Below are 22,500 nucleotides of genomic sequence, written 5' to 3' on the forward strand. Positions count from 1 at the left end.
ACGCTGTTGAACGCAAATCAGAAATCAGCTCTATTCCGTTCAACACGTCATTGCAACATGCATGGTTCAACATTTGTTGAGCAACAATTGTTGCAGGATGGTGAACCGTGTCATCGGCTTAACTCTTCCAAAATGTATCAGGCTACTTCTGCGCAACACTGTTATTCCGAATAAACGCTTTAAATTAAAGAGCGTCTTGTTTCACGGGTGTGCTTGATTAAAAGGAAAAGGAACAACTTACGAATTATACTTCTAGTTTACTTCTCATACGTGGTTAATTTCAAAAAACAAAAATAAACTTAACTGAATTATATCATCACAAATATCACACATTAATTTAACGAGAAACTTTACGGAGTAACAACTGTCACTCGGGTTTTCTACACCTAAAAGCCTAAAAGACACAGTTTCTAACGGGTCTGCCAAATCTGCGAGCCAGCGAGCCATGCGAATTTCGCATTTAAGTCTAAGCAACCATTTCAAATAGCGCTGACAAACAGTTATTAAGTCTAAGCACCCATTTTACAACGGTTAGCTTTCAATAAGTGTGTGACTCGAATGCTGACTCGCATGGCTCGCCATGTTGGCTCGCATGACTCGCCGCCGCAAATTTCCCTTTCGTAAACGGTCTTTGCCATTTCTCAGAACGGTCGTTGCCATTTCAAACGGTCGACTACACACTTCATTTCAAAGAAAATTAAAAGAAACAAACTAAGAAAAAATATTAACAAAAATTAAGACAAAAACGGAAAAAAAAATTATAAAAGAAAAACTGGAGGAAAAAAGAGTCCGAAAATTTCAAGCCTCGAACTCGGGTTCTTAGCCCTCACCCTAACCAGAACCCTAACCCAAACCCTAACTCATGTGATCAGCGAAATACAACTCCCAGTAACCGCAACCTTTTGAGTTGTTAGACCTAATGAGTGTAATTCAGAGTTAAAAAATGGCATCGACCGTTTCAAATGGCAACGACCGTTCTGAGAAATGGCAACGACCGTTTCAAATAGCAACGACCGTTTACGAAAGGGAGCTAAGCCCCGCCGCCATAGCTCGCATGACTCGCATACTGATTAGTACAACTCGTTTATAAAACTAAAAGGTTCACTTATTTCAGCTTTCGACAGACGAGACAAGCTGCTTTTAGTCCAAATTTTTGCATTGTGGACAGTGGAAGTCATATCTTAACAACCAGCAATTAAAGATTGTTGTTGTTGTTTCCCATTTTACATTTATCTTGCCATTCCATTGTTATGCTCATTGCAACAATGCGATTATCGGCCTCAGTTAAAACAATAGAAGATGATGCCAAATTGTAAACAAGACGTCAAAACGTCACTCTAGTCGCGGCACTATCCAATCGGTGTCGCCTATCGCAGTGAGAACCTTTGGCTCTCATCAAGGGAAAGGAATACCGGACGGAAGACAAAATAACAGTTCAGAAGAGAAGCTTTTCGTAAGTCACGTATGTAGCAATTTGTCTGTATGTCTGAGGTGAATTTCATAGGCGAAATGGCTTTGCCCTATCTGTTTTACGCTTCCATGGCCATGTTTTGCATATAAACACAACATTGAGGGCATTCGACACAACATTGAGGGCATTCGATATTGCTCTAACCTCATCAGTTGCCCAAAGGCAACGTGATTTGCAGCTTAGAACAAAACTGATCATCGAAGGTTTTCATGTATTTTTGCCTAAGAATTTTGTGTTGGACAAATACGAGAACGGAGTCAAATGAAATGCTTCGCATGTACTTGAATTAGCAATGACTGAAGCAACGAAGCATTCAAATTTCGAATTTACTTGGTACAAGGAAATTGCCATTTTCAGAACAATTTGAGCTTCTCAGCTCAGTTTTTAAGAAGTAATGTTTTGCAATCGATTTGAATGGATCTTTGGACAGCAAAAGATGCAAGATTTTCAACAATTTCAACTTGTGAGAGAACGCGTTGTAACCCGACCCTCGCAGTGCATACATTATTCTCGTGACACCCTTTTTCGATCAAGGTTCTCGCATATATTTTCACTCTTAATTAAAGGAGAAGGAAGGAGGAAAGGAATAATAGACCTTTACGCAGGAAAGAATTAAGGTGATATTCCTTTTACACGGCGCAAACACATTTGACAACACAGTATAATCGATAGGAAATGCATGATAATTCATCAACGTCACTACTTCGAATTCTAAAAGTACCCGTCAGCAGGAGTTCGCAGGGGAAAAGAAAACCCTTTGCTTACAAATGCGTTCTCCGTTTCCGGGCTGCGAACATCCGGACCTACAATTTGGGCAAAAACAAACTGAAGATAAAATTGCGCGTTTGGTCTTGGCGACGCCTCCTTTACTTGCGAGGAGACTCTTGATATATTGTTATCGACGCCTTGAGGGAAAATTGCTGGCTAGCCATCCTTGATTTGGGGGGAGGGGAAGGTAGGGGCTTATCTGTCCAGTCTAGTGTGTCTGTGACGCAGGCAACTCAAACGTGAATCAAATTGATTTTTCAATGGTTTATACCGATTTTCGCTCAGATGCACTTTAAATTTCCTACAGATTTCCGACCCTATCATTTTAATCGACAATACTTCAATCTTACGTACTTTTGCAACCTAGTGGACGCAACTTTCGAAGGGTTGTTTTTCTTCACCTTTGTGACTTGACAAACTGTTTGCACTGAATCAAAGGTTTACTTATTTCAGCTTTCGACAGACGAGACAAGCTGCTTTTAGTCCAAATTTTTGCATTATGGACAGAGGAAGTCATATCTTAACAACGAGCACTTAAAGATTGTTGTTTTGTTTCCCATTTTCCATTTATCTTGCCATTGTTATGCTCCTTGCAACAATGCGATTATCGGTCTCAGTTAAAACAATAGAAGATGATGCCATATTGTAAACAAGACGTCAAAACGTCACCCTAGTCGCGGCACTATCCAATCGGTGTCGCCTATCGCAGTCAGAACCTTTAAGAGGCTACAAGGGAAAGGAGTACTGGACGGAATTAAGCGAAAACAAAAAAACAGTTCAGAAGAGAAGCTTTTCGTAAGTAACGTATGTAGCAATTTGTCTGTATATCTGAGGTGAATTGCACAGGCGAAATGGCTTTGCCGTATCTGTTTTACACAGAGTTACTCGCCATGTTTTGCATATAAACACAACATTGAGGGCATTCGATATTGCCGCTCTAGCCTCATCAGTTGCCCATAGGCAACTTGATTTGCAGCTTAGGACAAAACTGATCATCGAAGGTTTTCATGTATTTTTGCCTAAGAATTTTGTATCGGACAAATACGAGAACGGAGTCAAATGAAATCATGCTTCGAATGTACTTGAATTAGCGATGGACTCAAAGCAACGAAGCATGCAAATTTCGAATTTACTTGGTACAAGGAAACTGCCATTTTCAGAACAATTTGAGCTTCTCGGCTCAGTTTTTAAGAAGTAACGTTTTGCAATCGATTTGAATGGATCTTTGGACAGCAAAAGATGCAAGATTTTCAACAATTTTAACTTGTGAGAGAACGCGTTGTAACCCGACCCTCGCAGTGCATACATTATTCTCGTGACACCCTTTTTCGATCAAGGTTCTCGCATATATTTTCGCTCTTAATTAAAGGAGAAGGAAGGAGGAAAGGAATAATAGACCTTTACGCAGGAAAGAATTAAGGTGATATTCCTTTTACACGGCGCAAACACATTTGACAACACAGTATAATCGATAGGAAATGCATGATAATTGATGAAGGTCAATACTCCGAATTCTAAAAGTACCCGTCAGCGGGAGTTCGCAGGGAAAAAAAAGAAAACCCTTTGCTTACAAATGCTTTCTCTGTTTCCGGGCTGCGAACATCCGGACCTACAATTTTGGACAAAACAAACTGAAGATAAAATTGCCTCCTTTACGTGCGAGGAGACTCTTGATATATTGTTATCGACGTCTTGAGGGAAAATTACTGGCTAGCCATCCTTGATTTGGGGGGAGGGGAAGGTAGGGGCTTATCTGTCCAGTCTAGTGTGTCTGTGACGCAGGCAACTCAAACGCGAATCAAATTGATTTTTCACTGGTTTATACCGATTTTCACTCAGATGCACTTTAAATTTCCTACAGATTTCCGACCCTATCATTTTAATCGACAATACTTCAATCTTGTACTTTTGCAACCTAGTGGACGCAACTTTCGAAGGGTTGTTTTTCTTCACCTTTGTGACTTGACAAACTGTGGCAGACCATAGTTTGCACTGAATCAATCCTTCAATCAATCGCTTATGTGCACAACTAACGTTGAATCATCGTGGGCTTTCCTGTGAACTTTGTTCCATTGCGATTAAAATAGTTTTTTGAAGAGGCTCTATCACATTATTTTAGGGTGTTTCGGGAAAATCTTAAGTTAGTCACGAGTTTAAAAACTCGAATATGGTGATGTGAAATTCCTTTACTGATAAAATTATCGTACATCACAAACAAGATGATTCTGAGCAAAACGACCTTTATCCAGTCGATTTACCATGGACCGCCGTGTATTCAAAAATGGCGGCCAAGAAATTATTCTTTTGTCTTGGTGTTAATCATCCTATCCTCACCAGCCTCACTTTAGAGCAAAAATTCGTTTGAAATTTTGTTCGTGAAAACGAGGCTAGCGAGGATGATTAGCATAAGACAAAAGAATAATTACTCAGCCGCCGTTTATGAATACGGTCTTTAATAGACCTTTTTCGCTTGTACATTTTTCTTTCCCAATACAGATCATGTGAGGCTTGGTCCTTTGTTTTGTTCATTAAAAAGAGTTGCATGCACTCATTTTAATGAACAAAACAAAGGACCAAACCTCCTGAGTATTATCACATGATCTGTATTGGGAAAAAAAATGTACAAGCGAAAAAGGTCGATTAAACTTGAAAAACGTCAGGCTGACTTTTTCCAAGATTACCCAAATGCAATCCGTTTCAATCTTGTCCATTTGTGTCCATCCATGCTTATCTTTCATGTTGTTCAACGGTTTTAAGGGGTCATTGCACTGTATCATTCTACTTTTTGGGCATTTTGGGGCATCATTTTGCGTGACATAGCTAGCCCCTTTAAAAATCAAATTGTCCTGTTGAGCTTATTTCCGGCATTTTTCGCAGCGGTTTAAAGACATCTCCATTGATATATCAATTCAAAAACTATTTTGACCGACAGGTTCCACAATGACAACAGGATTAAGGAGCTTGCTGCTGATAACATTACTTGCTTTGCCGCTGACACATTCGGAAGAAAAATGACGCTGATCATGACAGTCGACTTCATTGGATCCGGCGTTACAAGCGCGGGCAAACGGCTCCGTGCTGATCCTGGGAATGATCCAGTACACATGACACTCACTACAAGACTTGGCGGTCAAGGTCATCACAAGAATGGCCCAGCTGCGACGAGACGCTAAATCTCTCCGGCAAAAGGCGTAAGTAAGCTTAAGGTGGCCGGAACCACTTTCACCACTTTTTAGAGACCTTCTTATTAGAAGGGTAATAACTAGTACACTTTACCACGTAACAGCAATGTTATGGTACCATATAAAACACCAATGATTGCTGAACAAAATGCGCTCACTATTGTGATGTATAGGTTACCATGGCAACATCAAAGCGCTCCAAAAACACCCTATATTTTGTCTTCCCTTGCTTTTATCTCAAAAATGAACTCAGTGTCCCCATTTTTTATTGTCGAATAGTGATTAGAAATCTGAGATAGAACTATCGCTAAAGTTTTAAAAAATTCCTGGGAGCCAATTCAGAGCTACCTAAAGTTTTCGAAATATTTAAGGTAGCTCTGAATGGAGCAAAGGATTCCTGTACTGTGACTGTCTCGCTTCGAAAACGGGCGAATATTTTAGTCTGGGCTAACAGTTTTAAAACAGATGTATATCTTTCCGTCATCGATGGTTATTGGGGACTTTGAAGCCTACGAGGGCGACGTCGACGTCGGAAAACGTCTCCTCAAAAAATAACTTTGCACATTCGCAAGTCATGCAGAATTACTGCATCTCGTTCACCTCCTACAACTATGTGGGCAAAGTATACTGAAACAAGAGGCCACTTGTAGCCTATACTTTGTTGGAAGGAATTTTAGCGGATTTCCTTTAAAATTCACAATATTTCAGTGATTTCTCATGTTACAATATCTTGGCCAACATCCAGTACAATTCCGTAGTGCAAAGTCCAAAGTCCACATTTCGTGACCTAACGATATGGTTCAGTGCGATCGTAAAATAGTTGTTCACATTTAAAACTGTTGTTAACGGTGTTGTCTCCAATCATAACCAGTAAACAGGTGCTTTACAAGTTCCTGCGAGGGTATTTAAAATTATTTAATACTTTTTCTTAACAATGCCGGGAGAATTATAAAATTATATAATTAGCCCGGTAAGGTATGTTACTGAGTCACACGATGACCGGATATTGCAAACATTAGTTTCCGGTCACGCACACAATTTTCCGTTACTCTGTCACGTAGTCGTCCGTGCTTTCGTGGTCATCGCGATTGCCTGAGGAGAGACCGAGTTCGAATCCTACTTGTGCCGCCTTCTACGAGAGAAAGGAGTATACGCATGTGCAGAGATAGCGCGACCCCCTACCCCCCTACCCCCCCCCCCCCAAAAAAAAAAAAAAAAAAAAAAAATTATAACAATGCCAAGACACTTCTTAAGCGTTTACTCGGAATACCATGTGGTAGGGTGCTACATTTTGCAAGAGGTAGTTTTAAATTGAGTGATATCTAAGTACCCAACAAAACAAGTCAATGTTTCTGCAGCCAGTTGAAGGCTGGATGACTCATTCCTAAGGGATAATGTACTGATGAACATCTCTTAATGTTTAAAAATAAATTCAACGGGTGACGTGTATCTCTAGGGATAACCTGCGATCAGGCGTACTTTTCTTTAGACAAGGCGGAAAAGGTACGCCTGACACAATAGGGCCGTTTATACGAGAGAAAATAAGCCGCGGCCAGAGTTGGCCGCGGCTTACGTAAGCCGCGAACACCCCGTATAAATGGTACAAAATCTACGTTCACGGCTTTCTCAAGCCGCGGCTTATCCTGGCCGGGGAGTTTATACTCGTATAAATAGTTCCTTTCGCGGCTTACGCAAGCCGCGGCCAGAGTTAGCCGCGGCTTATTTTCTCTCGTATAAACGGCCCTAATTTCTTAACGAGTCGTCTGCCGGTAGTCCAGAATCTGATTTTTACTCTGATTGGCCGAAAAACAAAGGAGCTCTTAGCGCCTCTCTCCAATTGCTTACACCATAATTGCAAAAAAGTCGGTTAAGGACGGTAAGTACTAATTCAAAGGTATTTTTGCTCGGTTTACTGAATATGCGGGAAAAGCAGATCTTAACAAGTGTTATTGAAATCCAAAAAGAAAATTGGGGGTAACCACGCATTTTTCGAAGATAATTCATCAACAATATTTGTAAAGAGCTATAAAATACAAAGCAATGTATGGCGTTCTTTTGGAAATTGAAGGTTAATTATATCTGAAAAATGCATAGTTACCCCCAATTTTCTTTTTGGATACCACTTGCTAAGTTCTGCCTTTTGCTCATAGTTTTGAACCGCGCAAAAATATCCCTGTATTAATAAGCATTGCCGATCGGAAATCCGAGTATCTCGAGATGCGGAGAACGTATCCGCAATAACAATAGTAGGCACCGTCCTTAACAACTGATCAAACTATGGCCGCCGAGAAGCGTTCTTGCCGGATCCTTACGCATGCATTCAGTGATATCATTTGAGTTATGGCTGACATGGACGCCAGTTTTAGCCTGGCTCAGCCTTATGAGCATGGCACAGTCTTCAAAGAACCGGAAGGTCGTATTAGTTCTTAGTTTAGTACACTACTATATTTAGTTTGCACTAATCGTAGAAGGTTGTAGAAAAGAGAAATGAAACATAAGTACAAATAAATCACTCTTAGAATCGTCTTAAGTGAGGTGGTACTTTCAAGTCACGTATTGCCGCCATGGATGTTTTCCCAAAAGCATCCGTTGAGGGTGACTGGATAACACCAGAGGGTAGTGCATTCTAAAGTCTTTTAGTATCACCCAACTAGTGGACTAATGCAAATCCTGCATTTTGATTGGCTACGCTACTAGAGGACTATTAGTAATAGTCCTCGAGTAGCGAAAAGAGTGACGTTCTCTTTCGTTTTATTCCCAAATAAATATTTCTTCACGTAGCCCTTGCGGGCGAAGGGTCTAATTGTTAAATAGCATGTGGGGAAAAAGGGTACGAGTAGCTCAGAAGATTACCTTGAACTTGCCGATAAACAGTCTACTGGATCTGTTTGAGGTTAAAAACGCAATTGGTATATCAGACCCAATAAGTTTATTGTGGAATTTGGAGAACAACAGAGCAGTGTGAGCTAGTGTTAAGTAATCGCCTTTGTCTGATGTACTCCAGCCAAGTTAGTGAACTAATTCAGCTGTTACAGCGCAGGCAGTTTCCCGCGCAGTAGTGAGAGCACTCGCCTCCCACCAATGTTGCCCGGGTTAGATTCCCAGACTCGGCGTCATATGTGGGTTAAAGTTTGTCGGTTCTCTACTCTGCACCGAGAGGTCTTCTCCGGGTACTCCTGTTTCCCCTTTCCTCAAAAACCAACATTTGACTTGATTTGCGTTAATTGTTCACTTCAATTTACAGTGTCCCCAATTAGTGCTCCAGCGCTAGAACGACTTAACACTTTAATATTTAAAGTGCCTTTCCTTTCCTTTTCTTTTCCGTAACAAAACGTGTAGCATTTCTCTGTACCTGTTTCAATTTGTTGACTGACTTGTTTTCGTATGGACTCCATGCAAGTTGTGGTGGATACCTCCTCTGCCATTGCGCTCGCCCAAGTATGCATGAAGTGCTAGTCAATTCGCGTCCAAGATGGTCCAGTTGTTAAATGCAGTTCTTTCGAGTACTAAAATATTTGTGACCACCTATCTTTTTAGCTTCATTGTTCTCAGGAACCAATAATGTAAGGGCTTGGAACATCAACACTCGCTATCACTTCCTATCAAATGACACTCTTTTGTTTCCATAGCAACATGCCAAGTCTTGACGTCATGACAATAACTCGTCAGTGTCTTTTCTCGGACGCATGGAATGCAACCGATGATTTCTTTGAGGAGCCTCAGAGTGGACTTGTGCACAAGTTACTGGGCATTAAAGACAACGGAATGCAGGTTTACGATCGCTGTGGTCAGTTGGTTGGCGAGATTAAGCTGTTTCCGAAAATTCCAGATATGAAGCATGAGTGGTAAGTAATTGACATTTAACCGTTACTTCCCTTACCGGGAAGCAGGGTTTGGAATATTGGGTAGTGGTGATGACTTGTCTCCGACTGCTATATAGCGGTTTTCCACGGCAGCCATGTTGCATGGCAGGAACAATAGATTCCTTTTCCTATGGGAACAAATGTTCTTTCTAATGCCACACATTTTCATTGTACCTGTCATGCAACATGGCTGCCGTGCAAACACCTCTATTCCGGGTTTAGATCCTTTCAAGTTTGTTGGTTTCTTATTCAGTTCCGGGGTGGGGTGGGGTGGTGTGGAGGTTGGGGATGATTAACCGAATACTTATCGTCCCCTCTCCGAAAACTTGATATCCTTTGATTGAATTTTATCATAACTAAATTGATAGTCGCCCAAGTTATTACTGGGAGAAAATTATGAAGACCAGTTCCTATTCTTCTATATTTCTGGCGTTCCTCCACCGGCCACAAGTTAAACTGGCTCCTTCGCGACGCATTTGTTAGTGTTATGCCCGACCTTATCTTGCGACCAATATAATATGAGAATCAGTCCACTTCTCCCTTTCTCTTAATAGCTACCCCCCCTCCACCGCCTCATCTTTTCCCTCCCCTCTCACTCGGTCACTCTTTCCTTCCTACTCTACCAAACCTTGTTGTTGGACTCTAATTAGAATAGTTTAGAGAATTAAGTCTTTTTGACCTTGGAACAAAGGCCTTACCCCTCCCCCAACTTCCCACAATCTCCCGTTCCCAATTTGGAACGCTTGAAGTACAGGGGGCAGCAAACGCTCGACTTCAGATAGTAAGAGGCGTGTTTTTTTGCGTTTTAACATGACTTGGTGTTCAGCAACTGAGCTTGCAATATAATGAGCCATAGTCTCAGGACAGTTGATTTTTCTTCTTTCTTTTATCAGGACAACTATAAGGAAGGCCTTTGACGTAAAGAGGTGCAACGTACAAACGGACAGCACAGGATATCCAGCCCAGGGCAACAGCCCCAAGTAGTGACGGCAGTTTAATAACTATGTGCGTTTCGGTAGAGTTTGTGTGATTAGGGGATATAAAAATTTTCTGTGGATTAAATTGTCGAAAATGATGTTGTAGACCTGTAGTAAACAGTAGCGTGATACTTTTTGAGATTCTTGTTGTAAAAATATAAATCAAGGCAAGATCAAAGTCGTTGAAGGAAATAATAGGATTTAGACTGTCGTAGGGGTTATTTTGGCCCGGCTTCTTAAAGATAACTTTTTCGTCAGAAAATTTGTATTGTATCATTCTTCAGATGCACTTTGGACACAAGTAGAGGGAAAAAAGGAAGCTAAAATTTTAGCTTTGAATGTGAAGTGGCTTATGAAGAACAAGCAGCAAATGTGGTCAACTGTTTGTTCTGATGCAGTGTCACCAGTTGAAGAAAGGGAACATTTCATTGCGAGTTCAATTGTTTATAGGTATGACGAACTTGCAGTAAAGCTTAACAGTTTGCAAGGTCTGAACAATTTTAATCAGTTTGCTCGTGTTTGAAAGGAATTGTCCAGAGAAACTAACTTCGTGTTCTAATGTTGTAAGATTAGAAATGGTGCAATAAAGGAAATTCCGCGAAAGATGTTGATGTAGAAGGAGATCTCGTGGAAGACCCTCAACCTAACTCTTTTTTGGGTTATTTTGCCCCCCCATCCTCCACTCGCCGACTTCTTCCTCCCAAAATGGCACGCCTAACCAGTGAATCCTTGAAACAACGACGCGCTCATTGTAAAGGAATGTGTTTTGGGGGAAGGGGGGGGGGGGAATATAGGCGAAAATCGAAACAATTTGAAAGGATGACGCAAAAAGCGTGGTTATCATTTTTTGGAAGCAGTACTGAATTTACATCGTTTCCGTACGAAAACGCTATTTTGTGGTTGAAAATATTCTGCTTGGTGTTCGCGAACTATTAAGAGAACTAACCGAGACTTGAAAACGCATTCCTAGGATGTCACCTTTGATTTTCGATGTACACCGCCTGGGACAGTGTGCATACAAGTCAACTGGACTCTTTTTCTAGGGACAGTGTTACTGTATTTTAGCCTCAAGTATATAACGATAAAATCATCTTTACAGAGACCCAAAAATATTACCTTCGTTTCGATACTCTAAACCGTCTTATGCTGCAGAGGTATTCTTTTCGTCTGAAGCTTGGTATAAAGAAGATACAATATGCATTTTTTTTTATGGACGCGGTGATTTATCACCAAAACGTTAATATGGATCGGTCGTCCTGCCAACAGTCATTTTATTCCTTTCCCGGTGCTCAAAATATATCCGCAAGGTACGAGTTGTGCCCAGTTTTGACCAAAAAACAGCAGTGGAACTACCTTGATCCATCTCTTAATTTCTCCCATTACTTCCGTATCATGCGATACCTACTTAAATGCAGCTACACATTATATAAAAACACCTTTATCTGGAATATTAAATGCTTTCAGAAAATGTTAAAATACAATGTATAATAAAACTGATAAGAGTCCGGGAAAGTGTGTAATTAAATTTATGCCTTTCAATGACGAAAGCCTTAAGATACACATATCTCTGTTCCCATGACTTCCCGTGAAAGAAGATATTAATTTAAGCCAGTCCTGCAAGTGACATCTCCATTCCCCACGAGTGCGCCTAGACGTAGCCAGCATCGATCACGATCTCATGGTTGCTCTTAGCATTCACATAATCCACTCAATCGACCACAGCAGCGATGCGGCTCTCGGAGGCCACGACACAAGCACTTCTCAGTTCGAACATGTTTTGAACAAAACCCACGACATTTTCTGTCTACGGCTGGATGAGTCACCAACGAGGAAACCAAGTTTAAGACTAAATCTACTTTTTCCTCAAAGCAAGTCAGCTTTTCCTCTAAATTTGTGAAATACTCACGACATTCCTCTCTCAGTTCTTTCAGCTGGGAATCAAGTTTCCTTATTTCTTCGTCTTGCTTGTCCAGCGCTTGATGCAGCAACTCAATATATTCGTTCCGCTGGTTGTGCGATAGCGCGTCTCTTGTGGCTGTATACAGGTTACGGTAAATTGAATCGGAAGCCGCAATGCTTCTCGGTGGTTCGATATCCTCTCGCGAGACCTCGTTACTAGTCGGATAGAAAATTTCATCTTCGGAATCACGATATGCTGCATCATCAGGGAACTCGTCCTCGATTGCAAAACAGTTTTCGCGGAGATTCTTCTTTTCGGCCATCAAATTTCGTAAAAACAACTCCCAGGTACAGTAACGAATAAGAGCCTCAGAACTTTTCGAATAACAATTCGAATACGGCATTGTGACGTATGGCCGATTACCTTTCCAAGCATCGTCATAATTGATAGCAACCAAGAAATGTTCGCAATACTCCTCACGTGACTAATCACAGTCAAGTTTTGTATTAATAACCTCTTTATTATATCTCAGCATGCGCGCTATGATTGGTTAATTCAGCAGGCCGTTATACAGAACGGCCCACTAAATTTAAAATTATGATGCAACATTTTCTAGTAAGTTTTTCATGCTGTTTATGTGAAAGATCTATCTGGATTGAGCTTGTTGGTTCTCTAAATGGGTTTAATGCCCGAATTTATACCCATTTTTATCAAATTGCAGCTCATATTCAGAGGGGACTTGGCGTTCCACACAAGTGTTCTTTAGTTTTCAATTACTCAACGCGCGCGCAAATAAGTTCTTTTTTTTCTCGTAAAAATTTTAGACAGATTGTGAAAACAAGCGATAGGTCTCCTTCTTGTTCACTGCGGTCATAGACACTCTTGCTTAGAATATACCCCAGGTGATTTACAATTTCAATTTCAAAGTCAGCGGTTTAGTAGTTGTGACAAATTCACCAGGTAAACCAAAAAGGACAGAAACGAAGGATGGGGTTTCCCACGTGATATCAATGATTGGTTAAAACCCACCACTCTACCCACAAAGGTCCTCTGATTGTTTGTTACGAATTGCCACGTGAAAGGATTGGAGGGTAAAGTTGGTTGATTTTGCTATTCGAGGATTGAATGGCAACATTTCCCAACCATGCACATTCAGCCACGGATACTAATGACAATTACCTCAAGAGAAGATCTAAGTATGTGCAAAGAAGTGCTGAACTGCGAAGGAGAGGGGAGGGTAAGGGCGGGGGTGGACAAGTAACTGATGTGTGGGATGGGAGACGGGGGCGAGTCTCCGAGAACGATGTCCTAGGAATGTTTGTTTGTAGCGTCATCACGAAAATACTATTTCTTCCTTTTCTTCTTCGTCAGTCCATACGATGCCAGTCGCGCTGCTGACAGATTAGCGAGAGGTTCCTTCTTTGCTCCTCTGAACTGCCCTCGCAATCGTTTCCTGAGGGCTTGTTCTTTCCTCTCTTCAAACGTGAGCCTTTTTCCTTTCTTCTTAAAACTCTTGCCTTTCTGTTTGTCCCATCCTTCTTTGTATTGTCTACTTTTAAGTTCGTTTGTTTTCTTCACGTTTCTTACATCTGAATCTTGAGCTGTTGAAATTGTTTCGCCTCCATTTAATGTACCACTGCTATGATTTGGTGTTTCAGCTTCGTTATTAATGTGTTCAATTTCTGTTTTAACACTATTATGCCTAGTCTTATGAGTTTTACCCCTTTCCGACAAACCATTCTGACTGACCCTTTTCTTCTTGGCATTTTCTTCTTCAGGGCTAAAAATAAATAAAATTGTGTTAATTTAATTATTTTATATTTCATACTTAAGTAGTTTTGCAAATAGTTAATTGCGTATAAGGTAGAAGTAATATGTTATTAATACAATGATGTATTTGAGCTCGACGAAGGAGAACGCAGTTCATAATCCTGGATGTCCTGTGGTTTCAAGGGTGACCTTTTTGAGATTTTTTCTTCGACGGTCTGTCCGACGGTCTGCATTTTCTGCGCCATTTTGAATGACGTCATACGTCAGATGCGCGCAGGCTATCTCGCACCTCGTGGTTTCGTAGTAGTTTGAGCAAGTCTGAGCATCGTAAAGCGAATATCTAAAGACGACCTCGTGTTTTTACAGTAGTTTAGCAAAGTTAAGGAAAGCGTGACACTTACTAACGCGACCTGTGGAACTAACTATAAGTTGATAAGTAGATCAGTCACAGCCCTCACGTATACCAGAACCCAAATTTTGTCAAAAATGTACAGAGCTAAGGGCTATCAAGCTTAAGCAACTTAGCCACGTGATTCACCCACGTTACAGTTGTTCATATTTTAAAGACACGCTATTGTTTGAAAACGGCTGTGTGTTGAATATTAGGTTGCGTGGAAAAAAAGAAGAATTCTTTTAAGACAAGGTCAATTCTAGCTTCTTCTTCTTCTTCTTTTTCATTCAAAAGCCACTAAGTACACAACTGAAAAATTGGTCCAACAGGTTTTTGGCTCAAGCAGGGAGAAATGCTCTACAAATAACTTACCTCTCTGTCTCAATCAGAGATGATAGAATCCTATTTTTTCTTTTCCAATCTCTTCCGCGCTTGCGGAACTTCTTAATGTCTTCATATTCTTCCGTTTGAGGTCTAAAGACCAATGACAAAACCATGATTTATTTCTGCGGTTTCATGCTGAGGATGCGCCCTCTCCCTCCCCACCATCCCTTCCCAGGGGGCTGTGCTTCTATGATAGTAGTCGTTTTTAATACCAACGCTTGATCAATGAATAATGGGTTGCAAGTACGAGTTTATCTTACCAAAATGAGTAAAGTTGGCAGCCAGTAATATAATTGAATTTCGACTTCCTGTTATTTTGGACAAAAGAGGGGCTGAAAACTGCATTTAAGTGTACCTAAGTTTAAGCAGACATATCTTTTAGAATAGTTAATCACATGAAGGCTTTAAATTGCAGTCGGCGAGTGCAATTTGGGACCCTACGGGGTTGCACAGTTTTGTTCGTGTGTGTATAAGTGATTACTTATACATAACATTCATGAAAAAATCTCGAGATTAGATTATCGCAAATGACCGTGTAGCACGCAATCACGCAAAAATTGCGCCATCCGGGGCTCGCATTTGATTGGCCATCAGAGACTTTCTTGGATCATTGACCAATCAGAATGCTTGGTTTGTTACCTCTTTTCTGCACTGCGTTACCTGGAAACTGCATTTTTCTTAGTGAATCAGAATGGAGAAATTTTCCATGCATATTATTTACAGTGTAAATGTAAGCTATTTTTCTTGAAATACTAATAATCATCCACCTGGGCCCAGTTGGTCAAAAGCCGATTGTCACTAATCCGCGATAACGTACCATCCAAGGTTTCAATTTTCCCCTACAAAAAATCCATACCAATGTAATCTTTATGCTTAAGAAAGTCTTGGTTAAAACTGAAAGCCAAAATTCTAGTGGAAACTCTTTTTTCTTCTTGTTGTTTTCTTTGTGTTTGCTTGTCTTTTATCCTTATATTTGTGCCACCCAGAATCGACTTTTTTTTCCTTTAGACATAAAATTCTTTATTTTACCCCTTGGCTAGGTTAGCTTCTCAGTTATTTTATAGAGGGCATTGTACCTTTCTTAAGCCTATTACTTAGTTTATGTATCTCTATTTACGTGTGCTACAAATAAACGATTTGTTGTTGTTGTTGGTTAGATCGGCAAATAAGCTGCTCACCTGTATAGCGACATTTTCTTGACGGATACCCACATGTTCAATTCCCTGTCGGGACAAGTCAAGATCTGAGGGAACACAAACAAAATGTTTGTTTAACAGATCATTAATTGACCCTTTCATTCCCTAGATCGAAACGTGAGTTCTCCCAACTAATACCATAGAGTCCATTGTTGGGTGATCATGAGAATTTGGTACTATATCAAGATCACACCTGTTAAGATGATGATTATCTTCAATCTCAATACCTGTCTGACTGACATTTCATTGAAACTGTGAGCAGAATTTACATGCTGGTCACTCCTGAGAGTCAAAGGGTTAAATTAAATACGCTGCGTTTACAGAGCGGTTTTCAGTTGAGTGTCGAAAGTAATTAGCGAATTGCTTTGGCTTTGCATTACTTCACTTAGTGATTGGTTCAAAGTTCTAGCGCCACTTTCTCAACAAATCAGAAGTGAAACCAAAACCAATCTTGCCTCGCGCGTGCACATTTCCTCGAGCTTTGTGTCGGCTACCGTGTAATTACTTTGAGTTTTGATTGGTTTACTGGATTGTCTCCGTCCTTTTTGATTGAACAAAGTAATTACTTTGGTTTTGGTTTTTCGACACTCCATTGAAATTCGCTCTAAGCATAGTTAATCTAGGGACTGGTTATGAAACCCTGGGAATTTCAAAAGCAGGAACAATACAGTCGCAATTAGATGTTGAACCGAACGTGACCCTGCACAATCTTTTGTTTTTGGTTCGTAAGTTAATTTCGAATAAATTAGTCGAAGCTTGTGACTGGTTATCCTGCCGAAAAAAGCGTGTTTTTGTCGGGTTTTGTGCAGGGTCAAGGCCGAAAAAGCGAACAAAAACATGAAACAAAGAAACTTGTCGAGTTTCATAACCAGCCTACATCTATTAACTATGCTCTAAGACAGTCACGAGGTAAAGGCAAAGCAGCTGTGCTCGCACACGTTTTTCCGAGGTAAGAACAATAAGAATCATGAATCAGTGACAAGGTGCATATGCTATGTAGCTTTAGTCTTTCCCTTCACAGCAGCACTTGAACAACCGTGACAAAAACTTTTTCAAATCAAACACAATATCATAAAGCATCCAACTCGCGGGACGCAGTTTAGCCCGTTTACAAGAGATAGTAAGTGTTACGTGTTAATTGGTGTTAGTCAGTCACACCGAGTAAAGTGTACCTCTTCTGTGGAGATTCCAAAGTCGTTTGGTACAACTTGTCGATAATTGTATCTGCAAGGCATGTCTCCAATGATATCCTCATAATCCAGTTTGTAGTACTCATCGAAATACTGCTCAAATGTTTTCTCGTCTAAGAAACCAAAACAAGACTTCTATTTAGCTCCTCTTTTTCTTGTCGGAACGTCTACTACCGGAGATCAGGATCATCAACGTTTTTATTCTCTGGTATATTTCATTAAATATACTATATAATTTCATTAATATTTCATTAAATTAATACAGTCCTGACCAGTAAAGACCTATCGAGGAAGACTGCTTACCGTGTTGTATAATCAATTTACTTGTTACATTCTTGTTCTAATGCCTAACATACTTAAGGTTATGAGACAAAGGGAAATTCCGAATCAACTTGGGTAAAAAATTTGTGACGGAGATTAAAATTTAACTGCAGCATATACCATACCTTTGAACAACTGAGAGAAAAAAACAGAAGAATATATCAGACATAGCTTCTGCTTGATCCTATGTTTGGAGCGCAGTGGTGAGAGCACTCGCCTTCCACCATTGTGGCCCGGGTTCGATTCCCAGACTCGGCGTCATATGTATGTGGGTTGAGTTTGTTGGTTCTCTACTCTGCAAAAAGAGGTTTTCCTCCGGGTACTCCGGTATTCCCCTCTCCTCAAAAACACACATTTGATTTCAATTTACAGTGTCCCCGCTTAGTGCTCTACAGCGCTAGAAGATTAGACACTTAAATAAAGTTCCTTTCCTTTTTAAGGGTCTATGCTTTGAACAACCCGGGCCTAATGTGAACCTTAACTTCGAAAAATATCTTGTCATACCCGGATCAAACACCGGCTTTTCCTGATTAACTGCACTGGCAAATCGCGACCGTCCCTTCCTTTTTCTCCTACTCGGCATATTTAGATCAACAGCTTGGCTTCCATCATAATCAGCATCCATCTGAAAAGTGAGGAAACTAATCTCGTACCCAGATCTCCCACGGTCATACGGTCATATTTCCAGTGACAGAGTGAGATCTGGGTACAAAATTATGAGGAAACAAACTCCACGTGAAAATCAACCAAGCCTGCGTAGCTGACGGATTAAATCGACGGTTGCTTCGTTGTGTTTTGGCCGCGCGTGTGAGCGGCTACGAAGCACAGTTGCACTTTAACATATGTTTTTAATCGGACCGGTTTTTTATTTCCATGAATTGGTCGTTTATCGGCTGTTAAAATACACGCAAGATTTGCGCTCCGACGCCGTCGGGCCGATAAACCGTACCGTGTAAACCGGCCTTAAAGCTTCAAAGGCTATTACTATGATCACTACGCAAACCTAGGAATAGCAATGCTCATAATGCCGGCTATTGAACCTGTTTATGGTGGGCAAATTACCTTTTCTACCCAGTTGACAATAGAGAGGGAAAGATCTATTCTTTGATTACACTAACGTGATAAGACGGCCATGTTGGTGCCAAAACAAGACAAAAATTAACAAATCGAAAGTGGTTCAGCGTTGCAATATGATTGGTTTATATCCCAAAATGAGCGTTCCTGATTGGCTATCACACTGCATGACAAAATGACGCAAGCACGACGCGTACAGCGTTGTCTAGACTCTCACTGACAACGGCAAATTAGCCAACCAGATTGCGAGATTACACGCAATTGTGGTAAAATTCCACCAACATGGCCATTGTGACGTCACGTGCAATCAAAGAATACATATACTTACATTGAAGCCGGGATCTTCACAATGAAGTTCTGAAAAAATAGAATACATTTTCTACATGAGCTTTATTATCATCACTGCTGAGTTTATCATCATCATCAACATTATCATCACTATCATAATTAGAGGAAAACCATAGTTGTTAAACAGCAATTGGAAAGTGCATATGACACACATTTTTTTTTTTATTAGCTTGTTCGAAAGAGCTTTCAGAATGATTAAAGAACGGTGCTTATTTTATTTTGATAGCTCTCTTGGTTGCCGAGTTATTCTAGGTTTTGATTTATGCAAATCAGAGGACTTGTGACGTCACATAGTGGACACTAGCGACGCGCACAAGCATAAATGGAGGATATATTACACGGTGGCGAGAAGATATGAATTTTATGTTCGAGTGGCAACAACAATAGAGAGATTTAGCATCATGTTTACGTTAAATGGGAAACGTCGGCTTGCCGTTTTCACGTTTCACGTTTCACGTTTCACGTAAGATACGAATTTTTATGTTAGAGTGGCAAGAACATTAGAGAGATTTAGCATCACGTTTACGTGAAACGGGAAACGTCGACAACTTTTCCTTGGCAGTGTAAATGGGAAAATATGACAAGGTTTTCCTTGTCAAGTGGACTTGTCAAGGAAAACTTGCTAGTGTTAATGAGGTTTAAATCAATACAGATGAAGTAGAACAGTCCTCTCTCGTTACCTTGTGATCCCTGTTGATCTTCACCGCTTTCAGTTTTCTCGTAATTTCCTTCCCACTCATCCCAGTTCTCTGTAAGGAAAAATAGCAAAGACAAATTACACTCAGTCATGGAAAAAAAGCAAAAGCGTTCAAGTTGTCATGCAAAAACTCTTTAATATTTAGAATTGATTAAATTTTAACTTGAATTTAAATCAATTTGGGGCCGGTTGTTGGAAGCCTGGTTAGCGATAACCATTGCGCCTAGAGGTATCAAAATCTATAGGTTTCCATGGTATTTAACACTTGTTAACGCTAACCATGCTTTGAGCAACCCGGCGGGTATAGCTGTTACAGCAACAGTTTGGATGAAGTACTAACCCATTTCATCATCCAAGTCATTGTCAAACTCTGGTTTTTCCTCTTCACATTCATCATAAAACTCCTCATCGAAAGCATTCTAGATGAACAATATGAAGAGAAGTGTCACACATGCGAGAGGAAGACAATTGCATTACTCTTGTTCATTGGCAAACTGAAAGATCAACTAATTAGAGCGAGTTTCAATCGAGTAATTACTTTGGCCAATCAAAAAGGACGGAGACAATCCAGTAAATCAATCAAAACTCGAAGTAATTACTCGTAGCCGACACAAAGCGCGGGAAAATGTGCACGCAGGAGCCCCGATTGGTTTTGGTCTCATTTCTGATTGGTTGAAAAAGTGGCGCGAGAACTTTGAACCAATCACCAAGAGAAGTAATGCAAAACCAAAGCGATTCGCTAATTACTTTTGACACTCAATTGAAAACCGCTCTATACCAGAGGTTTTTGCAGATAGAACCTAATAACACCACTGGATTGGTAAAATTATGAATGGTCCGATAGTTCTGAGAAGGGCTACTGTTGGTGATTGACAAAGTGTGACTTACAGCTGTAATAATTTGGTGCAAGTCATCTGCAGTCTTAAGATGACTCTGGCTTGGGTCAATGAACCGTCAGTCAACGATACCATACTCCGTTTAGGCACTTGCAGTATCTAAGACAGGCAAGTCACCTTAGGGGTAATTCTCTGATCACAATGCCTAATGACCACCCTGCATAATACTTGACAAAAACTTAGTGTACCTGCATTGCCTCATCATATTTCTTGGGGTCAAAGTCGCCATCAATATCTTCCTCTTTAAAACCCACATTTGGGTTTCCGGTGATGGCTGTCAAAAAAATTACAAAGAACAAAATATGGTTTCAATACATTGTATAAAAAATTTATTATAGCGAAGCTCCGCACGCTAAAAACGCGCGCGCAGAGCACCATTGGTAAGCAAATATGGTAACCCATCCGTGCGAGAAACAGTACGTCCACACGTCCATGTATGCCAATGTGAAACTCTGCGTTTTTTTGGACGAAACACCTTTGATATTTATTGGACATCCATATTAATATTATGGTTAATTGACACCTGTAAAAAACAGGGAAATCTCCAGACCACGTGACCATATTCCGGGGTCATGTTTAAACCTTATCGAGGTCAGCCTTTTTAAAGTTGACCGCTGATCAGGTACATATTTTCGATTGGATCGCAGGCTCAAGTCAGGTTAACTTATTGTAAGAAAAAATAACACGGGAGCACTGCTTTTAGGCTTGGCTAAATCTATATATTATAATCTTATATTCCTAATTGTTGATGGTGTAACTAGCAAATTGAATAGGTCACAGTGGAGCTCTAACAAGAAATTACAGCTGACATAAAAAAAGCCTGAAAGTGTTGAGACTAAAAAAATAATCTCCAACCAAATAATACTCAAAAAATTCTTTTCTTTTCGTTATAATGATGATAAGCCAAACTTAGCTACTTGACATTTGCAAAAAAACTAACGAGACAAACGTCAAAGAAACCTTTCAGCTTTTCCAGCTTCTCCATAATCTCTTTCCTCTTCAGGTTTTTCAATCTTTTTATTTCTTCCCGCTTTTGTTCTTTTTCCTATAACGACAAACAAATCAGTGTAAAGACAATACTGGTATCTGTACGGTAATAATTTTAAAAAGGTGTTTAAGTATTAACCAAACAACTTTCAAAAATTGTTTATTCAACCTTCTCTTTCTTCAGCTCTCTCTCTTTCCGTTTCTCTTTCCGACGATCATCTGTTTTGCGCACCGACCCTTGAATAGTGCGAGGGTAAGTTTTGATCTTGAAAAACAAAGGGAAAAAAAAAAGAAATTAATACATCAACTTGTAATTCCTTAAAGAGACTGACAGTTACCAGTAGCTGTATTCCCAGGACTACATGCAATTTGAACCTTCCCATAATCAAAGCAAAACAAAAACAAAGCATGATTACAGTTTCTTCACTGATGTACTGTACAAACTCTTCCAAGGATTGGAAAGCGTAATGCCTATCAAAGAACTTCGCCAAAATGAAAAGCAGTTCTATCAGACTTGTAAAAGAGTTACAGACTTACGAATTCAGCATCGGGTTCTTCAAATCTGAAGTTGTACTTCCTCTCAAACTCTTCTTCTTTTTCCACTTCAGACTCATCCTGGTGGCAAACAGGACATTCTTGTAAAACTAATATTGAAACAGTATCAAATTTGACATTTTTTTGTCAAGCAATGTACCTCATCTTCACCTTCCGCAACGATTTCATCATAGGTTGGGATCCTAAAACAACAATCAGAGAATTATCAGATTAACCCATTGACCCCTGGGAATTAGACCTGACAGATTTTACTGTCTAATGCCAAACAATGTTACTGGTCAATGTGGGCGTCCTAGGGCATTTGAGGTGTCAATGGGTTAATCCTTTCACTCCCAAGGGGTTCCCCATTGACAAGTAAAATCCTGTGGCATTAGACAGAGTAAAATTTATCAGGCCCAGTGGCCCTCACAGGAGTGAAAGGGTTAATTAATTAAACAGTCAAAAACTATGTACCGTCCTCTATCAAGTGACCTGTACAATTAATGAAGACACTTCACTTTCTTGGGGCATTATTAATTTACCCATTATCT

At 40.2% G+C, this 22,500-nt stretch overlaps 2 protein-coding genes across 5 annotated transcripts in view; one reads left to right on the plus strand and one right to left on the minus strand.

Annotated features, from left to right (window-relative positions):
- Positions 1-1,314: 1,314 nt before the first annotated feature.
- LOC138024631 (uncharacterized) lies at positions 1,315-10,864 on the plus strand. 4 transcript variants are annotated; one of them, XM_068871852.1, is made up of 4 exons: positions 1,315-1,462; positions 5,172-5,430; positions 9,051-9,266; positions 10,178-10,864. In XM_068871852.1, exons 2-4 carry the CDS (start codon positions 5,387-5,389, stop codon positions 10,266-10,268), a joined length of 351 nt encoding a protein of 116 aa, XP_068727953.1. In that variant the 5' UTR covers positions 1,315-1,462; positions 5,172-5,386; the 3' UTR covers positions 10,269-10,864. The 4 variants fall into 4 exon arrangements, with proteins under 4 accessions (XP_068727953.1, XP_068727954.1, XP_068727955.1 ...); XM_068871853.1 differs by having other exon boundaries at positions 1,326-1,453; XM_068871854.1 differs by lacking the exon at positions 1,315-1,462 and adding an exon at positions 2,906-3,034.
- Positions 10,865-12,660: 1,796 nt separating this feature from the next.
- Positions 12,661-22,500, minus strand: part of LOC138024632 (protein KRI1 homolog) — a 19,199-nt gene continuing 9,359 nt past the window's right edge. Inside the window, exons 10-22 of the mRNA XM_068871856.1 lie at positions 22,110-22,152; positions 21,953-22,030; positions 21,585-21,680; positions 21,389-21,473; positions 20,617-20,702; positions 19,873-19,951; positions 19,516-19,584; positions 18,816-18,844; positions 17,918-18,038; positions 17,075-17,205; positions 15,885-15,949; positions 14,695-14,796; positions 12,661-13,941 (exon numbers count right to left, since the gene is read on the minus strand). Coding sequence (XP_068727957.1) covers positions 13,506-13,941; positions 14,695-14,796; positions 15,885-15,949; positions 17,075-17,205; positions 17,918-18,038; positions 18,816-18,844; positions 19,516-19,584; positions 19,873-19,951; positions 20,617-20,702; positions 21,389-21,473; positions 21,585-21,680; positions 21,953-22,030; positions 22,110-22,152 — 1,420 coding nt within the window. The 3' untranslated portion in view covers positions 12,661-13,505. The remainder of the gene's footprint in view (positions 13,942-14,694; positions 14,797-15,884; positions 15,950-17,074; positions 17,206-17,917; positions 18,039-18,815; positions 18,845-19,515; positions 19,585-19,872; positions 19,952-20,616; positions 20,703-21,388; positions 21,474-21,584; positions 21,681-21,952; positions 22,031-22,109; positions 22,153-22,500) is intronic.

This window comes from Montipora capricornis, chromosome 11, assembly GCF_036669925.1.
Source record: "Montipora capricornis isolate CH-2021 chromosome 11, ASM3666992v2, whole genome shotgun sequence".
NCBI classification, from domain to species: domain Eukaryota; kingdom Metazoa; phylum Cnidaria; class Anthozoa; order Scleractinia; family Acroporidae; genus Montipora; species Montipora capricornis.

Excerpts from the sequence above, each read along its gene's own strand:
- LOC138024631 (XM_068871852.1), top strand. The coding sequence starts at position 5,387 with ATGGCCCAGCTGCGACGAGACGCTAAATCTCTCCGGCAAAAGGC. Across the intron at positions 5,431-9,050 it reads AAATCTCTCCGGCAAAAGGC|CAACATGCCAAGTCTTGACG; the intron begins GTAAGTAAGCTT and ends TTGTTTCCATAG. Across the intron at positions 9,267-10,177 it reads CCAGATATGAAGCATGAGTG|GACAACTATAAGGAAGGCCT; the intron begins GTAAGTAATTGA and ends TTCTTTTATCAG.